The 16,490-nt window shown below is 39.2% G+C and overlaps 1 protein-coding gene across 4 annotated transcripts in view; it reads right to left on the bottom strand.

Annotated features, from left to right (window-relative positions):
• Window positions 1-1,892: 1,892 nt before the first annotated feature.
• The window catches only part of LMBR1 (limb development membrane protein 1), a 151,833-nt gene continuing 137,235 nt past the window's right edge, over window positions 1,893-16,490 (bottom strand). For 2 of the 4 annotated variants that reach the window (XM_073334557.1, XM_073334559.1), the window contains 2 exons: window positions 13,691-13,852; window positions 1,893-8,797 (listed from right to left, as the gene is read on the bottom strand). In XM_073334557.1, coding sequence (XP_073190658.1) covers window positions 8,712-8,797; window positions 13,691-13,852 — 248 coding nt within the window. In that variant the 3' untranslated portion in view covers window positions 1,893-8,711. The remainder of the gene's footprint in view (window positions 8,798-13,690; window positions 13,853-16,490) is intronic. The other 2 variants (XR_012157623.1, XM_073334558.1) reach the window with 2 other exon arrangements.

Raw genomic sequence — 16,490 nt, 5'->3', positions numbered from 1 at the left:
GTCCTTTTAAAACCAGGTGTCCTGATTAGTCTGCCTGCCATAACTGATTCTAGTATGTTCTTAATTGGCTCTGGGTGTCTTAATTAGCTTGCCTGTCTTAATTGGTTCTAGCAGGTTCCTGATTGCTCTAGTGCAGCCCCTGCTCTGGTCACTCAGGGAATAGAAAACTGTTCATCCAGTGGCCAGTATATTTACCTTCTACCAAACTCCTGTACCCCACTGGTCTGGGTCTGTCACAATATGTTACAGAGGAGTAAATTGTAAGGCATGCACAGACAATGGAGAAACATCTTACAAAGACTCAAAAGTCCATTGTTTATTTTTAATACAAATGTTGACCAAAAAAAGCACATTGTAAATCACAGTTTGACTTCATTGAAAACAGAGTTTAACAAAAATATTACTAAAAACACACAAATTGTGACATTTCAAATAAAGGGAAAAGATACTAAATCTACTCCTTTTCACTATTGCACTGTGACATTCAAACCATCTAAAAAGGCAGTTGTTTTCATATAGTTTTGTAACACTGCAAGGTAACCACAACTGAAAATTTTATGAAGTACACATTTTCTGATGACCTAAATTAAATTAACCTCAAGGATTTGGTGGGGAAGATGCATCTGCTACAGATTGGTAACAGATACTTTAGTGCTAAAAACATTTTTCAGACATATTTTGCTTCCAAGATATGAGAATGCCCACATACAAAAGTTTTTAGTTAACTAAGGCCTTGATACTGCAAAGAATTAAGCACTTGCCTAACTTCAGCATGTGAGTAGTTCCACTGAACTCAACAGGACTGCACATATGCTTAAAAGTTACGAATGCATAAATTTCTGCAAAGACAGACCTACACTATTAATATTGGAATGAAAGAGCCTGAACCTGCATGAGGAAAAATGCCCACTAATTAGCTGAACCTGTATTAGACTTTTTTTGATCTGCCATTGCACCACCATTAGTGCATAGGTACGGTCTAATGCAGAAAAGGTGGTATTTTTATGATGTCATCTAACCCTCCTCAACGCATGCCTAGACAATAAAGTTATAAGAACGCTGGTGGCAGTCTGAGCCTTGGGTGTACTCCCACTCACGGCAGTGCAACCCCTGGGATTTTGCTTTTTTAAAAAAGCTTAGCATAGACAAGCCCACTGAGTTCAATGGGTGTTTTGCCTGAGTCGGGGAATCACTCTTACATATAGATAGAGGAATCTGAATACTCTGTATTTTTAGTTTGTGTATGTGTATTGCTGTATTGGTCACAGGCTACAATTTTAAATCCACAATCCTAACATATCTTCATTTTCTAAATTTCTATACCAATTGAAACCAGATAAGACAAAATATTTTAAGGTTACCTTTAAAAACTGGGCAATGGTTGAATTTTTTGTTCACAACTTTTTCATTGTACTTGAAACCAGAAGATTTTGTGTAACTTTTCTGAACTGGGAAAAGGCATTAGTGTTAGAAAACATGTTTCAGTTAGCAGGATGTTAAACAGAATTTTGCCCATAAGCTTTTTAGCATGACCATCTTATCCACACTAAAAGCAAGGTCATCATCTTTAACATCATGCTGTCTGAAATGTGTTAGTTTGTATGTTTTCTAAATTTTCTCCAATATGGACGAAGGCCAAACTACACACACGCAGCATCACTTGCTTTTTGGCTCCTAATGAGCAATTAAGGAAACACAACACAAAAGTACAGAATAAAACCCTTCATTTCTTGGTGCCATAGTATGTTTGGCTTGGGAATCACAACTGTAAAGAGCTGCTATATATTGATGTACCAACAGATTCATTTTTTATCTCCAGTGAGGTGAGGCATATTCATAAAAAAGGGGGCATATTAAGTGCCCAGTCTTTATTTTAATGGAATTCTGTGGTGACAACTGAATGACCAGACAGTACTGGTATTTCCAGAGTATCAATACTTGTACTAAGAAACCTTATATGGGACTACTGGGGGAGCAGACAGGCATTAAATAAAATCAAAGCTGATGTCCTGAGCTTTCATTCCTTGAAGCAAATAGAAGTGATGAGTGAATGGGGTAGGCAGGCTAAAGTCCTGATCATGAAGGAAACCTTATAATGACCTTTAAAAAGTTACTTTGTGTACAAATTACATTTAATGGAATAAATAGAAGAGCAGCATGTTGAAATAACTGGTACAAATATCTAGAAAGACAGCATAATTATGTATTATTTAAAAACGTTTGATATAGATACCCCCCAGATTTTACAAACTTCTCTGTAGACATCTGAACAGTTTTCAAAAATTGGGGTTTCATAACAAAGTTTTAATTTTGATCAGATACAACTTTTAGATAGCTCTCATCCAAGTATGTTGGGCTGAGATCATCAGCATTTACTTCTATTACATTTGTTAAAGGATTTCTCTTTTATTACTCTTCAGCCATTTTGCCCAACTGGAATCAACCTGTAGTGTAGTTGAAACAATCAAAGATATTTTTGGTTTCAAATTTAAAGCTAACAAATATAAATCTGAATTATTAATAAAAGTGGCTATTAGGAAAAGTCCATGAATGAACAATGAACTAGGCAAGCAATGGTTATACAGAATTTAAGATCCTATTTCACCTTTCCTATTTTTAATTAAAAAACAACTTTGCTACTAAAACTTGCAGCTATCCTTACACTTCATAGTTTACTTGTAATTGAAACCAAAGCTACTGTTCTCCTGTAAAATGTCTTGCAACCATAAGTAGATGGTTATTTTGTAACATTTTCTGCAATTCTATTTAACTGAAACATCTGTACATTATAAAGTTAAGGGCAACTTGTTGACACATACTATTTAATCAAAAATAAAGCTGAAAACTTATCTGTGGAAAAAGTACAGTAAGAGAGTCTTAAGTTAGTGGGATAGGAAAGTATTCTAGAAAACAATGGATTTCACGTTTAGACTTCCTGCTAATTAGCATAGGTGTAGTATGACTCTATATTTGGAGAAGCAGCTCCAGTCAGGCCAATGGGGCCTCGTGTGGGGGGAAAATTCTGCATGTGCCCGGGACTTGCAGTTTGGGGGGCTAATTAGTACCATTATACATCATACATCCGAGTTCTATTTAGATTAACTCATTCTGTTATTTCCCATCTTGTCTATCCAGGCAAAGGTGAAAATCTTATGTTTGAAGTACATATTGATGACAGTTTGAAGCCACTGAATGATAGTACCTACTGAAGTACATGAAAAGGAAAAGGGAGTCAAAATGTTAAGTTTTAAGAATGCAGGGACCAATCCAGAAGAAAGCATCATCTGATTCATAAGTTCCATGTACCTAATGGAAACGTGGGCTTCTGTTTCATGAAAACTCCGTTTTTAGAGGTCAACCAGTTAGAGGAAAAAAAACATTCACATTGTCATCACTGGTAATGCAGAAGGTACCAAAACCCTGTAAAAGTGTTTACAACTATTTTGTAACTTGGTGTCCTGAAGGTCAGGCTCAATACCAGTCCACCTCCCCACAGGATACTCTTTCCTACAAGTATACCAGGGTCCTCAACATTTTAATCCTAATGTGGAACATGTAAGAGTTTGTCTCATGGACAACGTGCCCTCTTGTTTACTACTACACAGACCACATCCCTCCCATTCATGACATCCCGGAGGAAAATACAGACTAGCGAGCACCATAGGACAAACCAGTTCCACATAGCGCACAGTTCAAAACCTCTAGATATCCTTTAGTAACTGCAGGGTCCTCAGCCTCAGTCAAGCCAAAGTCAAAGTCAGGAGTTGTGTGGCAGGGGAGAAGGACAAACCAAAGACTATGACAAAAAGGGAGTTCCACAACTTCCTATATGCTGGAGTTGGAGATTTGTTTAAAAACAAAAAATGTGGGGAGGAGGCGGGGGGGCCGGATGTGGTGAGGGTTTCTCATAATTTGCTGCAAGCCAATGTATTCCAGGGCTATGGAGCCAGCATCAGAACACCATGGATGTCAGCTCTTTCCTCTGTGCATCCTTGCTGACTGTGATGCACTCAAAGCAAAGCTTGAAATAACTCAGTTAATATTCATCTACAAGAGAACATCAGCTCCTTTAAAAAAGCACTTTTCTGCCAGTGGCACATTTAATCAGTACTTATTTGATACCAGAGGTAGTCTGATTTATATGATACTCTAAGGCTAATGCCACATTTATTTTAATATCTGTAAATGCTGGCCTTTTTGGACAAGAATATCCCTCAGAACATTATCAATGACTCTAAGACCTTATTTTGACATTTGAAAATGCCAGGGATCACAGTGTTAAAAGTATCTAATTTGTTTTTCTGAACAAGATGAAGTATATTTCTTTTTTTTTAATTAACTGTATTGTCCTAATTATGCATGTAAAATCACTTGAGGTGAATTATACTACTGTATGTTTTAAAAACAGCATGCTCTAGTTTCATCTGAGCATGTGTAAGATACAAGAGAAGATTCAGTGATACTCTTTGGGCTTAATACTTTGCAATAAGATGGGCTATTTAGAACACAATAGAAGCAAGACTGAATTGCCTAGAACAGATACATGCATTGCTTTCTGCAAAACTCTTGACAATTTGGGCTAAAGGGTATCATGTTATACTTATGAAATTCAAGGAAAAATAGTACAGATTGAGAGCAAGTGACCTTAAATCCTTATGTTTCTTTGGGAACAGGAAGGGCTAGGGTTATATTTTATGACTAAATGGTTTATTCTAGGTCCCCCAGAATACCGTCGCAAAGACATCAACCTAACATATGTGAACGCTGGCAGAGACTCATCCAGACAATCACATATTTGATATAAAAATTCATCTTGAAAACTTCACCTTCTATCCATTTCTCATGTGTACCGTGATGTAGATTCAGTAAATAAGGACTGCCTTACCCGTTTCTAATTTAGACAGCAGATTCTTCAGGGCAGGGACCACCTCTTCCCTGGTTTGCACAGCACTGCACACACAGGAGCACTCTATACTGTATCGGATTACAAGAGGCTTCGGGAGCATGGAGGATTAATACTCCCACAGCTCCAGTGGTTGGTGATACTGTTGAAGCTTTAATATGGTACTTCTGAACCAAAACACAAAATAATTTCTTGTTAAATTCTTTAATTTCTATGACACGAGAACAGTCAACTGTGTAAAAGATATTGGAGAAACAGGGCCAACAATAAACACCATTACAATCTGTAAACAAAGTTTCCTCTGAATCCAAAAATTGTTACTTCTAAAGTAACATCATACCAATTTAATTTTCACCTTAAAAAGGTAAATACGGAAGATGTGCTTACACTTAAAAATCCCACCATATTACAACAATTCTGCCACTATGCATTGAATATTGTGCTACCAACACAGGAGAAAGCCAAGAGGTGGCTAACTTAAGACACTTAATTCACATACCACAAATCAGACCAAAAATGTATCTTGTTTATCAGACAGGAGCATCTCTGTGCTTTAGCCTCATAAAAAATTAGGCAGATGTTGATGTCACCAAGATCTGCTGTATACACCTGAAGGAGGTACAGACCACCTGACTACATGAGACAAAAAATTGGAAGTGCACTGTCAATATCCATTAATGACTTCTCCATTGCTTCTGTGTAAATGAATTTACCCTTCTGTGACTATAGGACCAATGTGTTATATTTACATTTGAAAGTAGCATTGTATCTGTAAAAAGTTTTGCATATAGAATGTCAGTTTCAGGACTTTTAATGTAGACAGTGTCACAATACAAAAAGTAGATATTAAACCACTGTCAGCAGCTACAGAAAGGTTGGACTTTCTCTGAAGATTAATCCACTATAAGAACCACACTGAACCTAAACTTTTGCCTTTCTTCCAGTATATAGTGTCTTTATTTAAGTACGCTTTTTAACCAATATATATCTGTGACTCTAAGATTCAAAGTACAACCCACTAGATGGAGTGCAATCAGTATGCTGCAGTGTTTGTTTTGGAAGAAAAAGAAATACTAAGACAAGGGGGAAAACACTCCAAGTCTTTCTTCTTTTTCTGCCTACATACTATAACTTGTATTCTTACTATTTGTGAACCTATCTACCGGAGCTTGCCTCCACACAACTCACTAGCCAAACACAATCCATTTTGGGGAATCATATATAAGCATGGTGAATTATTTGACTTTTTCTTAATTTCCTTGGATTCTTGACAGAACACATATGCCCTCAAAAAAAAAACAAAAAACCAGTCCGTTTCTGCTGTGGACTCAATACTGAGAGAAGGATGAAGATCAAAATTAAGGCAGAAAGCATCCAGAGCTTGAGCAGAAATTTTTGCTTTTTGATCTTTATGCAGACAATTTCTTCTGGGAATCTGATCAAAAAATTCTTACTGAGGCAACTACCTTAAAGTCAGTGTTACAGAAAGCTGGAATATGTTTTATAAAATTAACTAACCCTATCATATGTCACAATTTACCACACTCCCAGTGGGGATATGGTACAATTATAGTCATATTATCATTTCCAAAGATAAAAAGTTGATAATTTATATTATCATTCTTTACACTTCTAATGCATAAGCCCATACACTCTCAACGGATACAAGGAGTCAATGCTTTTACTAATAAATCTTGTAATGTTTATAACGTGAATCCATTTTTTTAAAAGTAATTTAGGTGTAGTTATCTGTTCTTGGTTGGAACTATGCCTCAATGGAGAGAAAAATAATTTCTGCTGTCCAAAAACTCAAAAATAAATGTAAGCAACAGAAAAAGATGCTTGTAAGTCTCAATGAAAACTAGCAATTTTACTCTCTCAAAAATGGTACAACATACCCAAACCTAATAAGCAGTAGATATACCTCAGAAATTATTGCAACAGTATTCATATTATGCCCAATTTCCATTCAGAAAAGGCCACTTCAGGAAACCATTATTTTTGTGGCTGTTGCTTGGGGTTTGCTTGTGAAGCACTCCACTAAGCTCCCATCTCACTCATATTTCATTAAGCGTAGGTCCAGAACTCATACATTACTCAGGAAGAGAACAGATAAGAGATACTTGACATCAGAAGAGACTAACTTGTTTCAGAATCTTACTGGATATAAGCCCATTATCATGGTTTGATTGAGTGGAAGGGCTCAGACCTCAAGTGGACATATTTCAGTTTTACATAAATATGAAAGAAGAAACATTAAACTTACCAAAAAATGTTTTAGTAACCTTGCCTGATCTGTCTACAGAACACACATAGACATGCAATGGTCCTCCTTAGAGTCTTTATACTTCCTCTTTTCAAGTCAAGTGTTAGTGCAGCAGTGTTGGACAACAGGCAAAAGTATAAATATTTTAATATTGACCTGTGATTGTCACATACTACTTGTAGGACTTCTGATTCTATAGCAATGCTAAAGAAAATACCGAATTTCTCCTCATCAGTGCCATTCTGGGTCTAAGGGCTCAGAGCAGCTAAATCATGTTACATTGCAGAAAGCTTCATACTCACAAGAAAGATTGAACTGTAGGTTTTGCTGACAACTGACTGCATCATTTCTGTAAGCTTAGTATTCAACATATATTGTATACTACACACGCTATATAGTACTATATATGCAGATATAGTCCTATATAGTATATAAGAGAAACTAAAGACTTAAAGAGATTAGTGAAAAATAATGGCTTGCACCGAGCTATAAACATTCCTCTGTGTGTGTGTGTGTACACATATACGAGAGAAACTAAAGACTGAAGGGGTTAGTGAAAAACAGAGATTAGTGAAAGAGAGTGGCTTGCACCACTGAGCTACAATATACTGCACTATTATGACCAGGACTTAACTCAGAAAACCCTTAAGGAAACTGTGCAGCTGCAGATAACTAGACAAAGTCTATGCTACTTGTGTTGATACGTGTGTGCACACACAGAGTTCACAGAAGTTTATGTGCGTATATTTTGAAGGGCGACTGACCTCTATAGCATAACACTTACTGTAAGTTATAGTACTGTAAGAATTATAACAATAAGAGGCCAGCAGAGCTTTCTACAAAGCATACTGGGCTCAGATTTAACAGCAAAGTATGTTAGAATTTATCTTGTGTTCATTAGACTTGATAAGACACCTTACGATTACCACTGAAGAAAATTACCTTCTGTCATTTAAAACTAAGAATAAAAAGCCTACAATGCTGAGTCTGTAAGAGTGCTTCATGATGCCAAACCTTACATACAGCCTAGTGAATCCTGTATGAAAGTAACAGTGATCTCTCCGAATTACTTCAATTTTTTAATGAATTCTTAGTAGAAAAGAAGTGTGCCTTGCTGTTAAAGACACCTAAACATTCCTAATTAGAGTTATATTGGGCTTCAAATGTACCCTTTATTTCCAAGTCTCAGAGTTGTTCACCAGCATTATATTTATATCACAGAGGAGGTATTGTACAGTTAACATGGTAGTAGGGCATCATATCTAGAAACATGAGGCTCTGTCCAAAGAGGAATTAGTTATTTTTCTCGGCTTCCAGTCTTCAGGGCACCTCCTGCATAAACTGATGGGGAGTATACAAAATCAAATCAGAAATGGTAGAACCTGAAGTAGCTTGGTTTCTCAGAAATACACAGTGTGAAACATGAGAGAAGATTGGACCCAAAATTAACAAGTGAAATTAATACAAAGATATTTTGATGAAGATGACAGGAATGTCATGAGGTTGAAGTTTTCAGCTCTATTGATTGAAGATGATTGCTTCTCACAGTGTTTTCTGATGCCCATTTGCAGAAGGCTTTGTTGTCTCAGAGTCTCTTGCATTGTTCGACAGATGAAGTTTATCTAAACCTGCATAGGTAAGGTATTACACATAAGGTAAAATGCAATTTTCTGCTTTTCACATATATAGATATTTACAATGGAAAACTGCTAAAAGCACATTGTATTCAAACCAAATTGTGTTTGGATTTATTTTCCATATTTGCTTAAGGCCAAAATCAATCTTTTTCTCTGAGGCCCCTCTCGACATGCTCTAAAAACTCCAGGGCCTATTGGGAAGGAGGAGGGCAGGCCGGGGCAGGGGCCTTGCACATAGGCGTAGTGTGACTTCTATTTCGGGGGGGACAGGGGACAGCAATCCAGGGAGGGAGTGCCATCTCCAGCCCCTGACTCAACTCAGCGGGCTACTCGCCTGTCTGGGTTGGGGGAGGGGGCCGATGCAACCAAAAATTATAACTCAAAGGTGGGGGGCTTAGCTCAAAAAGTTTGAAAACATCTTAGGGTGCAGGAAGGGGGTAGCTCAGGATGCAGGGAGGAGGCAGTTATCAGCTGTGGGCAGGAAGGAGCAGCTCAGTAGCTAGGGACTGTGTGTTGGCAGGACGTAGTTCAGAGTGCAGGGAGGTGGTAGCTAGAGGCTGTGTGTTGGCGGGGCATGGCTGTGGGTGCAGGGAGGGGGTAGCTGGGGCTGTATGCAGGCAGGGGGTAGCTCAGAGTGCAGGCAGGACATAGCTCAGAATGCAGGGAGGGGGGTAGCTAGGGGCTGTACGCCGGCAGGGGGTAGCTCAGGGTGCCGGCAGGGGGGTAGCTGGGCCTGTGTGCTCAGAGGGCTCCCCTGCAGTTCCTTTTCCCGGAGGGGTCTGCCAGCCATGGAGCCAGGTCTCCCCACCAAGGTGGCTCTTACCGGATGTCTCTGCAAGAGCAAAGGGGGCTAGGACTCGGGAGCTAAGAAGCAGCTTTAATTTTGGGGGTACCAGCAGGAGAGGAGAGAACTCTGTGGCTGCCTGCTCCATGGCACCAGCCAGAGCACAGCTGCCCCGCACTGCCCGGTGTAATGGCAAAAACAGCAGCCGGCACCAACACCTACTGAGCCTGCTCAGTTCGGGTGAGCAGGCTCAGTACAACCTAGATAGGAAATTCTGCCAGGGAGCTGTTTGCCACTACATCGGCTCTGGCTTCCTGCCTCCGACCTGGCCAGGGGTCAGGGACAGGAGGGGGAGAGGTGGTATAGATTTGCACCCCGGGTTCTTGGGCTGCAATTGAGGGGGGGGAAGGGTGGCAATGCCCTCCATGTCCACAACTCTGCACTTGGGCTTAGGGCTTCTGCCTCACAGGGAGCACCAGGGCTCCCCGTTTCAGCCCCGCGGGGTGTGCAAGGGATCGTGGCTTCAGCCCTGTTCCTCCTAGGAGTCCTGGCTTCAGCACTGCGGGGGTGCTGGGGATTGGGGCTTCAGCCCCGTGCCTCCCAGCTTGAGTTCTGCGGGGGCCGCCGAAAATCAGGATCTGGGTTTCAGCCACGGGGCCCCCTTGAAAGGGCTTGCCGACCCCCGGTTGAGAACCATTGCTCTAGTTCAAACAGGAATTACTTCAGGGAAGTGCTCAGGCCTGTGTCACACAGCAAGTCAGACTACATGATCACAACCTTCTGGTTTTATAATCTATGAACATTTTCAAAAACAGGAGCCTACAATTAAGCTCTTAAATCTGCACTTTAAACAATTAAGGATGGGTTTTCAAAAGTATTTCAGTGCACAAGTTCCATGGGTACTTTTAAAAATACTACCCTTAGTGGTCTAAATATGGACTTTGGAACCTACAGTTCAGGTCTTTTTTTAAAAATTGAATTCTAAGGGCACAAAATGAATATCCCATCTTAGAACTTCCCCACTCTTGGATCCTCATTCCCTACCCAAAGTCACAACTATTCCCCTAGCAATCAAAAACAATGACATATAAAATAGGATACTCAAGGCACTGAACAAGGTGAACTCAAAGATCCTCTTTTCATGACAAGTCCCTATCTAATGAACAGGGAGATCAAACCAAACAGATAAACAAGAAATTAACAGCAGTGTATCACGTCTATCAAGAACAACTAAGACGAAGCTTTCTTGAATACATATTCCTAGCACAAGATCTACTGATGAATCATAGAAAGATAGAACTGAAAGGATCTTGAGAAGTCATCAATTCCAGTCCCCATTGCTGTGGCACGACCAAGTAAGCCTAGACCATCCCAGACAGGCGTTTGTCCAACCTGTTTTTAAAAACCTCTAATGATGGGGATTCCACAATCTTCCTTGAAAGCCTATTGCAGAGCTTAACTACCTCTATAGTTACAAAGTTTTCCTAATATGTAACCTATATTGCCCTTGCTGCAGATTAAGACCATTACTTTTTGTCCTGCTTTCAGGAGACATGGAGAACAATTGCGCACCATTGTCCTGATAACAGCCCTTAACATATTTGAAGACTTATCAAATTCCCCCCTTAAGTCATCTTTTCTCAAGGCTAAACACATAGGCGCCGACTCTATGGGTACTCAGGGGCTGGAGAAAAATTAGCGGGTGCTCGTCCGCAATTCATACTAATGGAAGTCTGTATAATATATCAGATTGTCACATATTACCTACATGTGTGTGCACACAAACAAAAAACATGTACAAACCAACTAGTGAAGTGTTAAGATTTTATATTTAAGCAATTACACAATCATAAAATGTGACAGGTAAGACTGAACCAAAAAAAACTTCTTTCCATCCCTTTGTAATGCATACATATAACAATACCGGCAATGTGTTCACAGATTCTTTCTAGATTACAACACAAAAAAATATGAGCACAAAGGAAGATTACTGACTAAGAATCCATGGTTCTTCGAACACATTGACAGGATAGATCCACATTCTAAGGAGCACTTATATTTTCTTGCTATAGTCACAACTCTCTGGGAAGAAGTGACCACTGGAGTCTCAGGCACTCACCTTCACAGCACTGAGTGTTCAGACCCAAGATTATAAGAAACAGCAGTCTAAATCTCACTACTGGATCTTTCAACTTAATCAAATTCCATTCAAGAGCCTGAAGAAGTTGGTACAGTTGGTGAGGAGTGTGTACCTAGACAAAAGCGGCAAAGAGACCGGTGGCACCTTATAGACTAACAGACGTATTGGAGCATGAGCTTTCGTGGGTGAATACCCACTTTGTCGGATGCATGTAGTGGAAATTTCCAGAGGCAGGTATAAATATGCAAGCAAGAATCAGGCTAGGGATAACGAGTTAGTTCAATCAGGGAGGATGAGGCCCTCTTCTAGCAGTTGAGGTGTGAACACCAAGGGAGGAGAAACTGCTTTTGTAGTTGGCGAGCCATTCACCGTATCTAGGCAGTCAACCTACATAACGCAAGCTCTCTCCCTTGAATATTTACAGCACAAAGCCCCACACTTGTGAGATTAAGTAGCAGCAAAATCCGTTAAAGGAGGTGGCTCTCATGAGAGCTAGTTAAATAAAGATAGCAGAACTGTTCTTCTGAACTGATCACAAGTCATGGAAACCAAGTCAAGAGAATTAACATACTGTAATCTGAATTCTGGGCAGTTGTCCTACATATCGCAATGAGAGAAACATTTGAAAAAACATACTGCAGAAATGGTCTTGGATCTGTAGAATGTGTTTTAAGACTTTTAGATACTTGCAAATTCTTAGCAAGCACGCATACACAATTTGATCCATTTAGACCAGCTGAGTAGAAATTGTACCCCCATTAGGCTTGTCTTCAATAGATTTATGTAAAGGTTTAATTCTCTGTATATAGTAGCTAAAAACTACTAAGCTATGCAGTCTAACATTTCTTGATAGTAAGCAAAGCTTAGGAAAGAACATTACTGGGAAGTTAAAAAACTGTTTTAGGTAAAAGTCAGAAGTCAACTTTAGTTAGGAATGCAGGTTGTCGGCACAGCACTATCATATTCTTTCGGGAAGAGCCTAGTTATTCATAGCCCTCCATCAGCCAGAGTACAAAGGGATAGAGTATGGGGTCAATACAACTGCATCTTTTATGACCATAGGGCTGAATGTTCCTTTCTGTGAGGCAGCATGTGAATACCACCCAACTACTTTTGAGATGGATCTGACTTGGGATTGTGCACACCAGGAACTCCACAGACTGGTTCCATCCTGGCAATACTCTGAAAACTGAAGATATCATAATATACAGGAATGCAGAATTAAGGTTGTGTGCTCATTCTTAGCTTGCACATTTCCTCAGAAGATTAGTTAACTCTGTAAACTTAACTCTGTTAACTTGTAGAATTTCCAATTGTTTTATTTCTTTATGTTAATGACTGATTCCTAGGATTCAGACCTTTTTATCTTTATGATAAACTGTTTAAACAAAAAGTACTGCTAAAGTCATTGATAAATAACTTATGATTTTTCTTTTTCTTTGTTAATGTTAGGATTACTTTTCTGAAATTATAAATAAAAGATGAAAATATTACTGATACAGAATTCAATTCCCTTCTGGGAGAGACCAAGCCTGGAACGTTTCAGCCTAAAACGTGATTTTTTTTAATAAGTTATGAGTGAATGAAGAAAGATATTACAACAAACTTTTCTGCAGCCGTAACTATACTGGGTGTGACTGAGCACTTGCTCTAAAATACATGCATTCACAAACACCCTGAAGGTACAGCAGTAATGAAGATAATTCAAACGTTAGCCAGAAGGTATAGTGTGGTGCAGGGATAGGGGAGAAATGTTTATGTGAGAAAAACAACTCTTTTGCAATGGCAAATAGGTTCTATTACAACTCAGACTGTCTACAGGCACATCCATTTGGTTAGCTTACGAGCAAGAATTAGCTGAAATACGTTTGTAGGGACTTGGGAAACTTTATGATGAAAAGGGGCAAGAAAAAAAAGATGTAGATGTTAAAATAAAGGGCAAATGCCTTTACCATATTACCTAATGCTTTGAAGAGCTCTTCCCGCACAGCAGAGGTGAACTTTCTGACCAGACATAGAGTTGTCACGATAGCAAAGAGCAAATTGTACGATAACACAATGTAGAAATTTCCCAGCCAGTTAAACCTTCCAAAGTCTCCAAGCAGATCAAATCTGGTAATTCCTGTTAAAGTTACATTTTTGAACATTTAAAAAGAGATAATATTTAAAAATATTCTTGAAAATATAGGTTTCAGAGTAGCAGCCGTGTTAGTCTGTATTCGCAAAAAGAAAAGGAGTAATTGTGGCACCTTAAATTTGTTAGTCTCTAAGGTGCCACAAGTACTCCTTTTCTTTTTATGAAAATATAGGAGATTGACATATCTAACTCTAGTACTTGGTGCTGTATTAAAGAAAAATACACTAAAAATCCCTATGATTGATAAATGGATGTACAGTCAAAGATGCAAAACCAACCATTTTTGAAGGTCATGTGGGTCTCGTTTTACTACCATAGAGTTGCTAGCCATACTATAACTATAACAAAATACCTTAGGTGACTCGGATAAAACGTGTGTCTTGAAATAACAATGTTATAAATTCAAGATGAAGAAGTCCTTCCCCAATTTCAATAAATATAATTTTGAAAATTAACTATCTTAAATCAATCATCATAAAAGCCATTTTGTTTTATGGAAGCCTGGCGTCAGGCTTCCATAAAATTCTTACTTGTATCAAAAAATGACTGAAAGAATTTGTGTGCCTTTCACAAAAGACAACACTAATTAAGATTTAGCTGCTTTACACACACACACACACGCCTCGTTTAGTTCTGAAACTTGCTGCTTTTTCCATGACATGAGAATGTTTAGCATTACTTATTCGGAAAAGTATATGCAATGTAAGAAACAGCAGAATAGCACATCACTAGAAAAGCATAGTTTTGTCTGCATTAACTGTAAATTACATTATTTTTCTGTATACTGATTTTTTATTACACTGCTTTTTTCAGATATCTGTTTGCAGCAGTAAGTGCCCTGTCAAGAGAGGCACAAAACCACATGGTACAGTAAACATTAGGGCTGCATACATGCTTTGCAGATCCACTGTTTTGGAATCAAGTATTAAGACTTCCTCTCCTAGTACAATTCCTCTCCTAGTGCCAGTGCTGCAGTCAGATAGGAGTCACACGGGAGGAGGAAATGAGTGAAGCTCACAATCCGGACGGCTCCCAGGTAGACCTCAGGCTCCAACTCACATGCCAGGGTAGCAAACTCTAGGGGCTAACAAGCTCCGAGTGCATACTGAAGAAGCAGAAAAGGAAACAGGAAGCTTTCCAAATCCATGTTGTGTCAGGTCTAACACAAGTCAGTTCCAAGAAGGCAGTCTTGCCAAAGAAGACCACATCAAGACAGACTGCAAAGGTGTAGGGTGTTGAGGCAATGCCCAAAACAATCTCCCCCTTGGACTCACTCCAAGGAGTCCTCCTGTGGTGATTTATTCTCAGAACTCAGTCTTACCTCTGAATAAGGTGAAGGGAAAGAGTATTCACTGGCCTCAACATCAAAATGTGGAAAACACAACCTCCAGACACCAAGCTTCCCTTGAAAACTCAACCAACCCTCAGATCTGAGATTCTTGGGAACAGGTTTTGAACAACAACTCAATTCCAAAAAGGTTACAGACTTGGAAAGACTGTGCTGTTCAGGCTTGGGTATACTAACCTGCAGTGCTTTGTCCAGTGATAAGTGATGACACTTCAACTCCATCTCTTTCTAAGGTCAAGGGGAAAGAGCTGCACAAGCCATGCATCTCATTGTACAGAGATCCTGGCCCAGAGCTGCACAAACCATGTGCCTCATTGTACAGTGACCCTGGCCCAGAGACTCTAGGATGGTCCATGACACATCATGGCATTAAAAAACATGCACCACTTGAAACGTCTGCATCAGCCATCTTATCTAGCCAGAAAAGGAGCAGCTAACGACTGGGATCAGCTTGAGTATTTAAGGAGAACACAAAGGGTACAAGATCACAAGAAAGAAAGATTATAGAGCAAAAAGGTGGGGACTAAGGAAAGAGCCCTAAGTGATAATGGAGAAAGGATTGAAGTTGCCCAGGACAATGAAAAGGAAAGGGCAAAGAGATAGGTGAACAAAGAATACAGATTCATAAGCACACAAGGAGAAGGAATTGACTGACAGTCAAAATCAGCAAGCAGATCAAGAAAGATAAATACAGAGAAGATGCTTTTAGACTTGACCATGAAGTTGAGATTGACCTTAAACGCAGTTTCAATGGAATGGAGAGGGTGGAAGTCAGACTGCAGGGCATACAAGAGGGTTTGAAAGAGAAACTCAAGGCAGGAAACAAGGCTCACTCCAGAAACCTGAAGTAAGAGGTGGGAAAAGGAAATGGTGCATTAGTTGGATATTTAAGTGGGGTCAAAGCAGGGTTTTTTTTGCAAAATACAAGAGTGACTCTTGAAGAGGAAGGGATTGCGAGGACAGTTGGTCTTCAAAAGAAAAGGTATCACTGGAAGACAAATCAGAGGGACAGAGTGCCATGTCTCAATGACAGCAGGTGCATAAAAGTGATTATAACCTATATTTCTTGACAATCTTCAATACATATATATTTTAATATGCTTATCTGGAAAATCAGCCTTTATGCAAGTTGATTTTTTTTATTGCCTTATCTATTTAAAAAAGCATGTATACAGCCCTTTCAGGGGGAAAAACATCCAATGAGACTACACTATAAGAGTCTATTGTAGTACCATAAGTATAAACATAAAAAGTATTAGTAACAAAATATTCTGT

Source organism: Lepidochelys kempii, chromosome 2 (genome assembly GCF_965140265.1).
Source record: "Lepidochelys kempii isolate rLepKem1 chromosome 2, rLepKem1.hap2, whole genome shotgun sequence".
Classification (NCBI taxonomy): Eukaryota; Metazoa; Chordata; order Testudines; family Cheloniidae; genus Lepidochelys; species Lepidochelys kempii.
The sequence above is the reverse complement of the archived record's forward strand: the minus strand, read 5'-3'. Positions and strand labels throughout refer to the sequence as shown.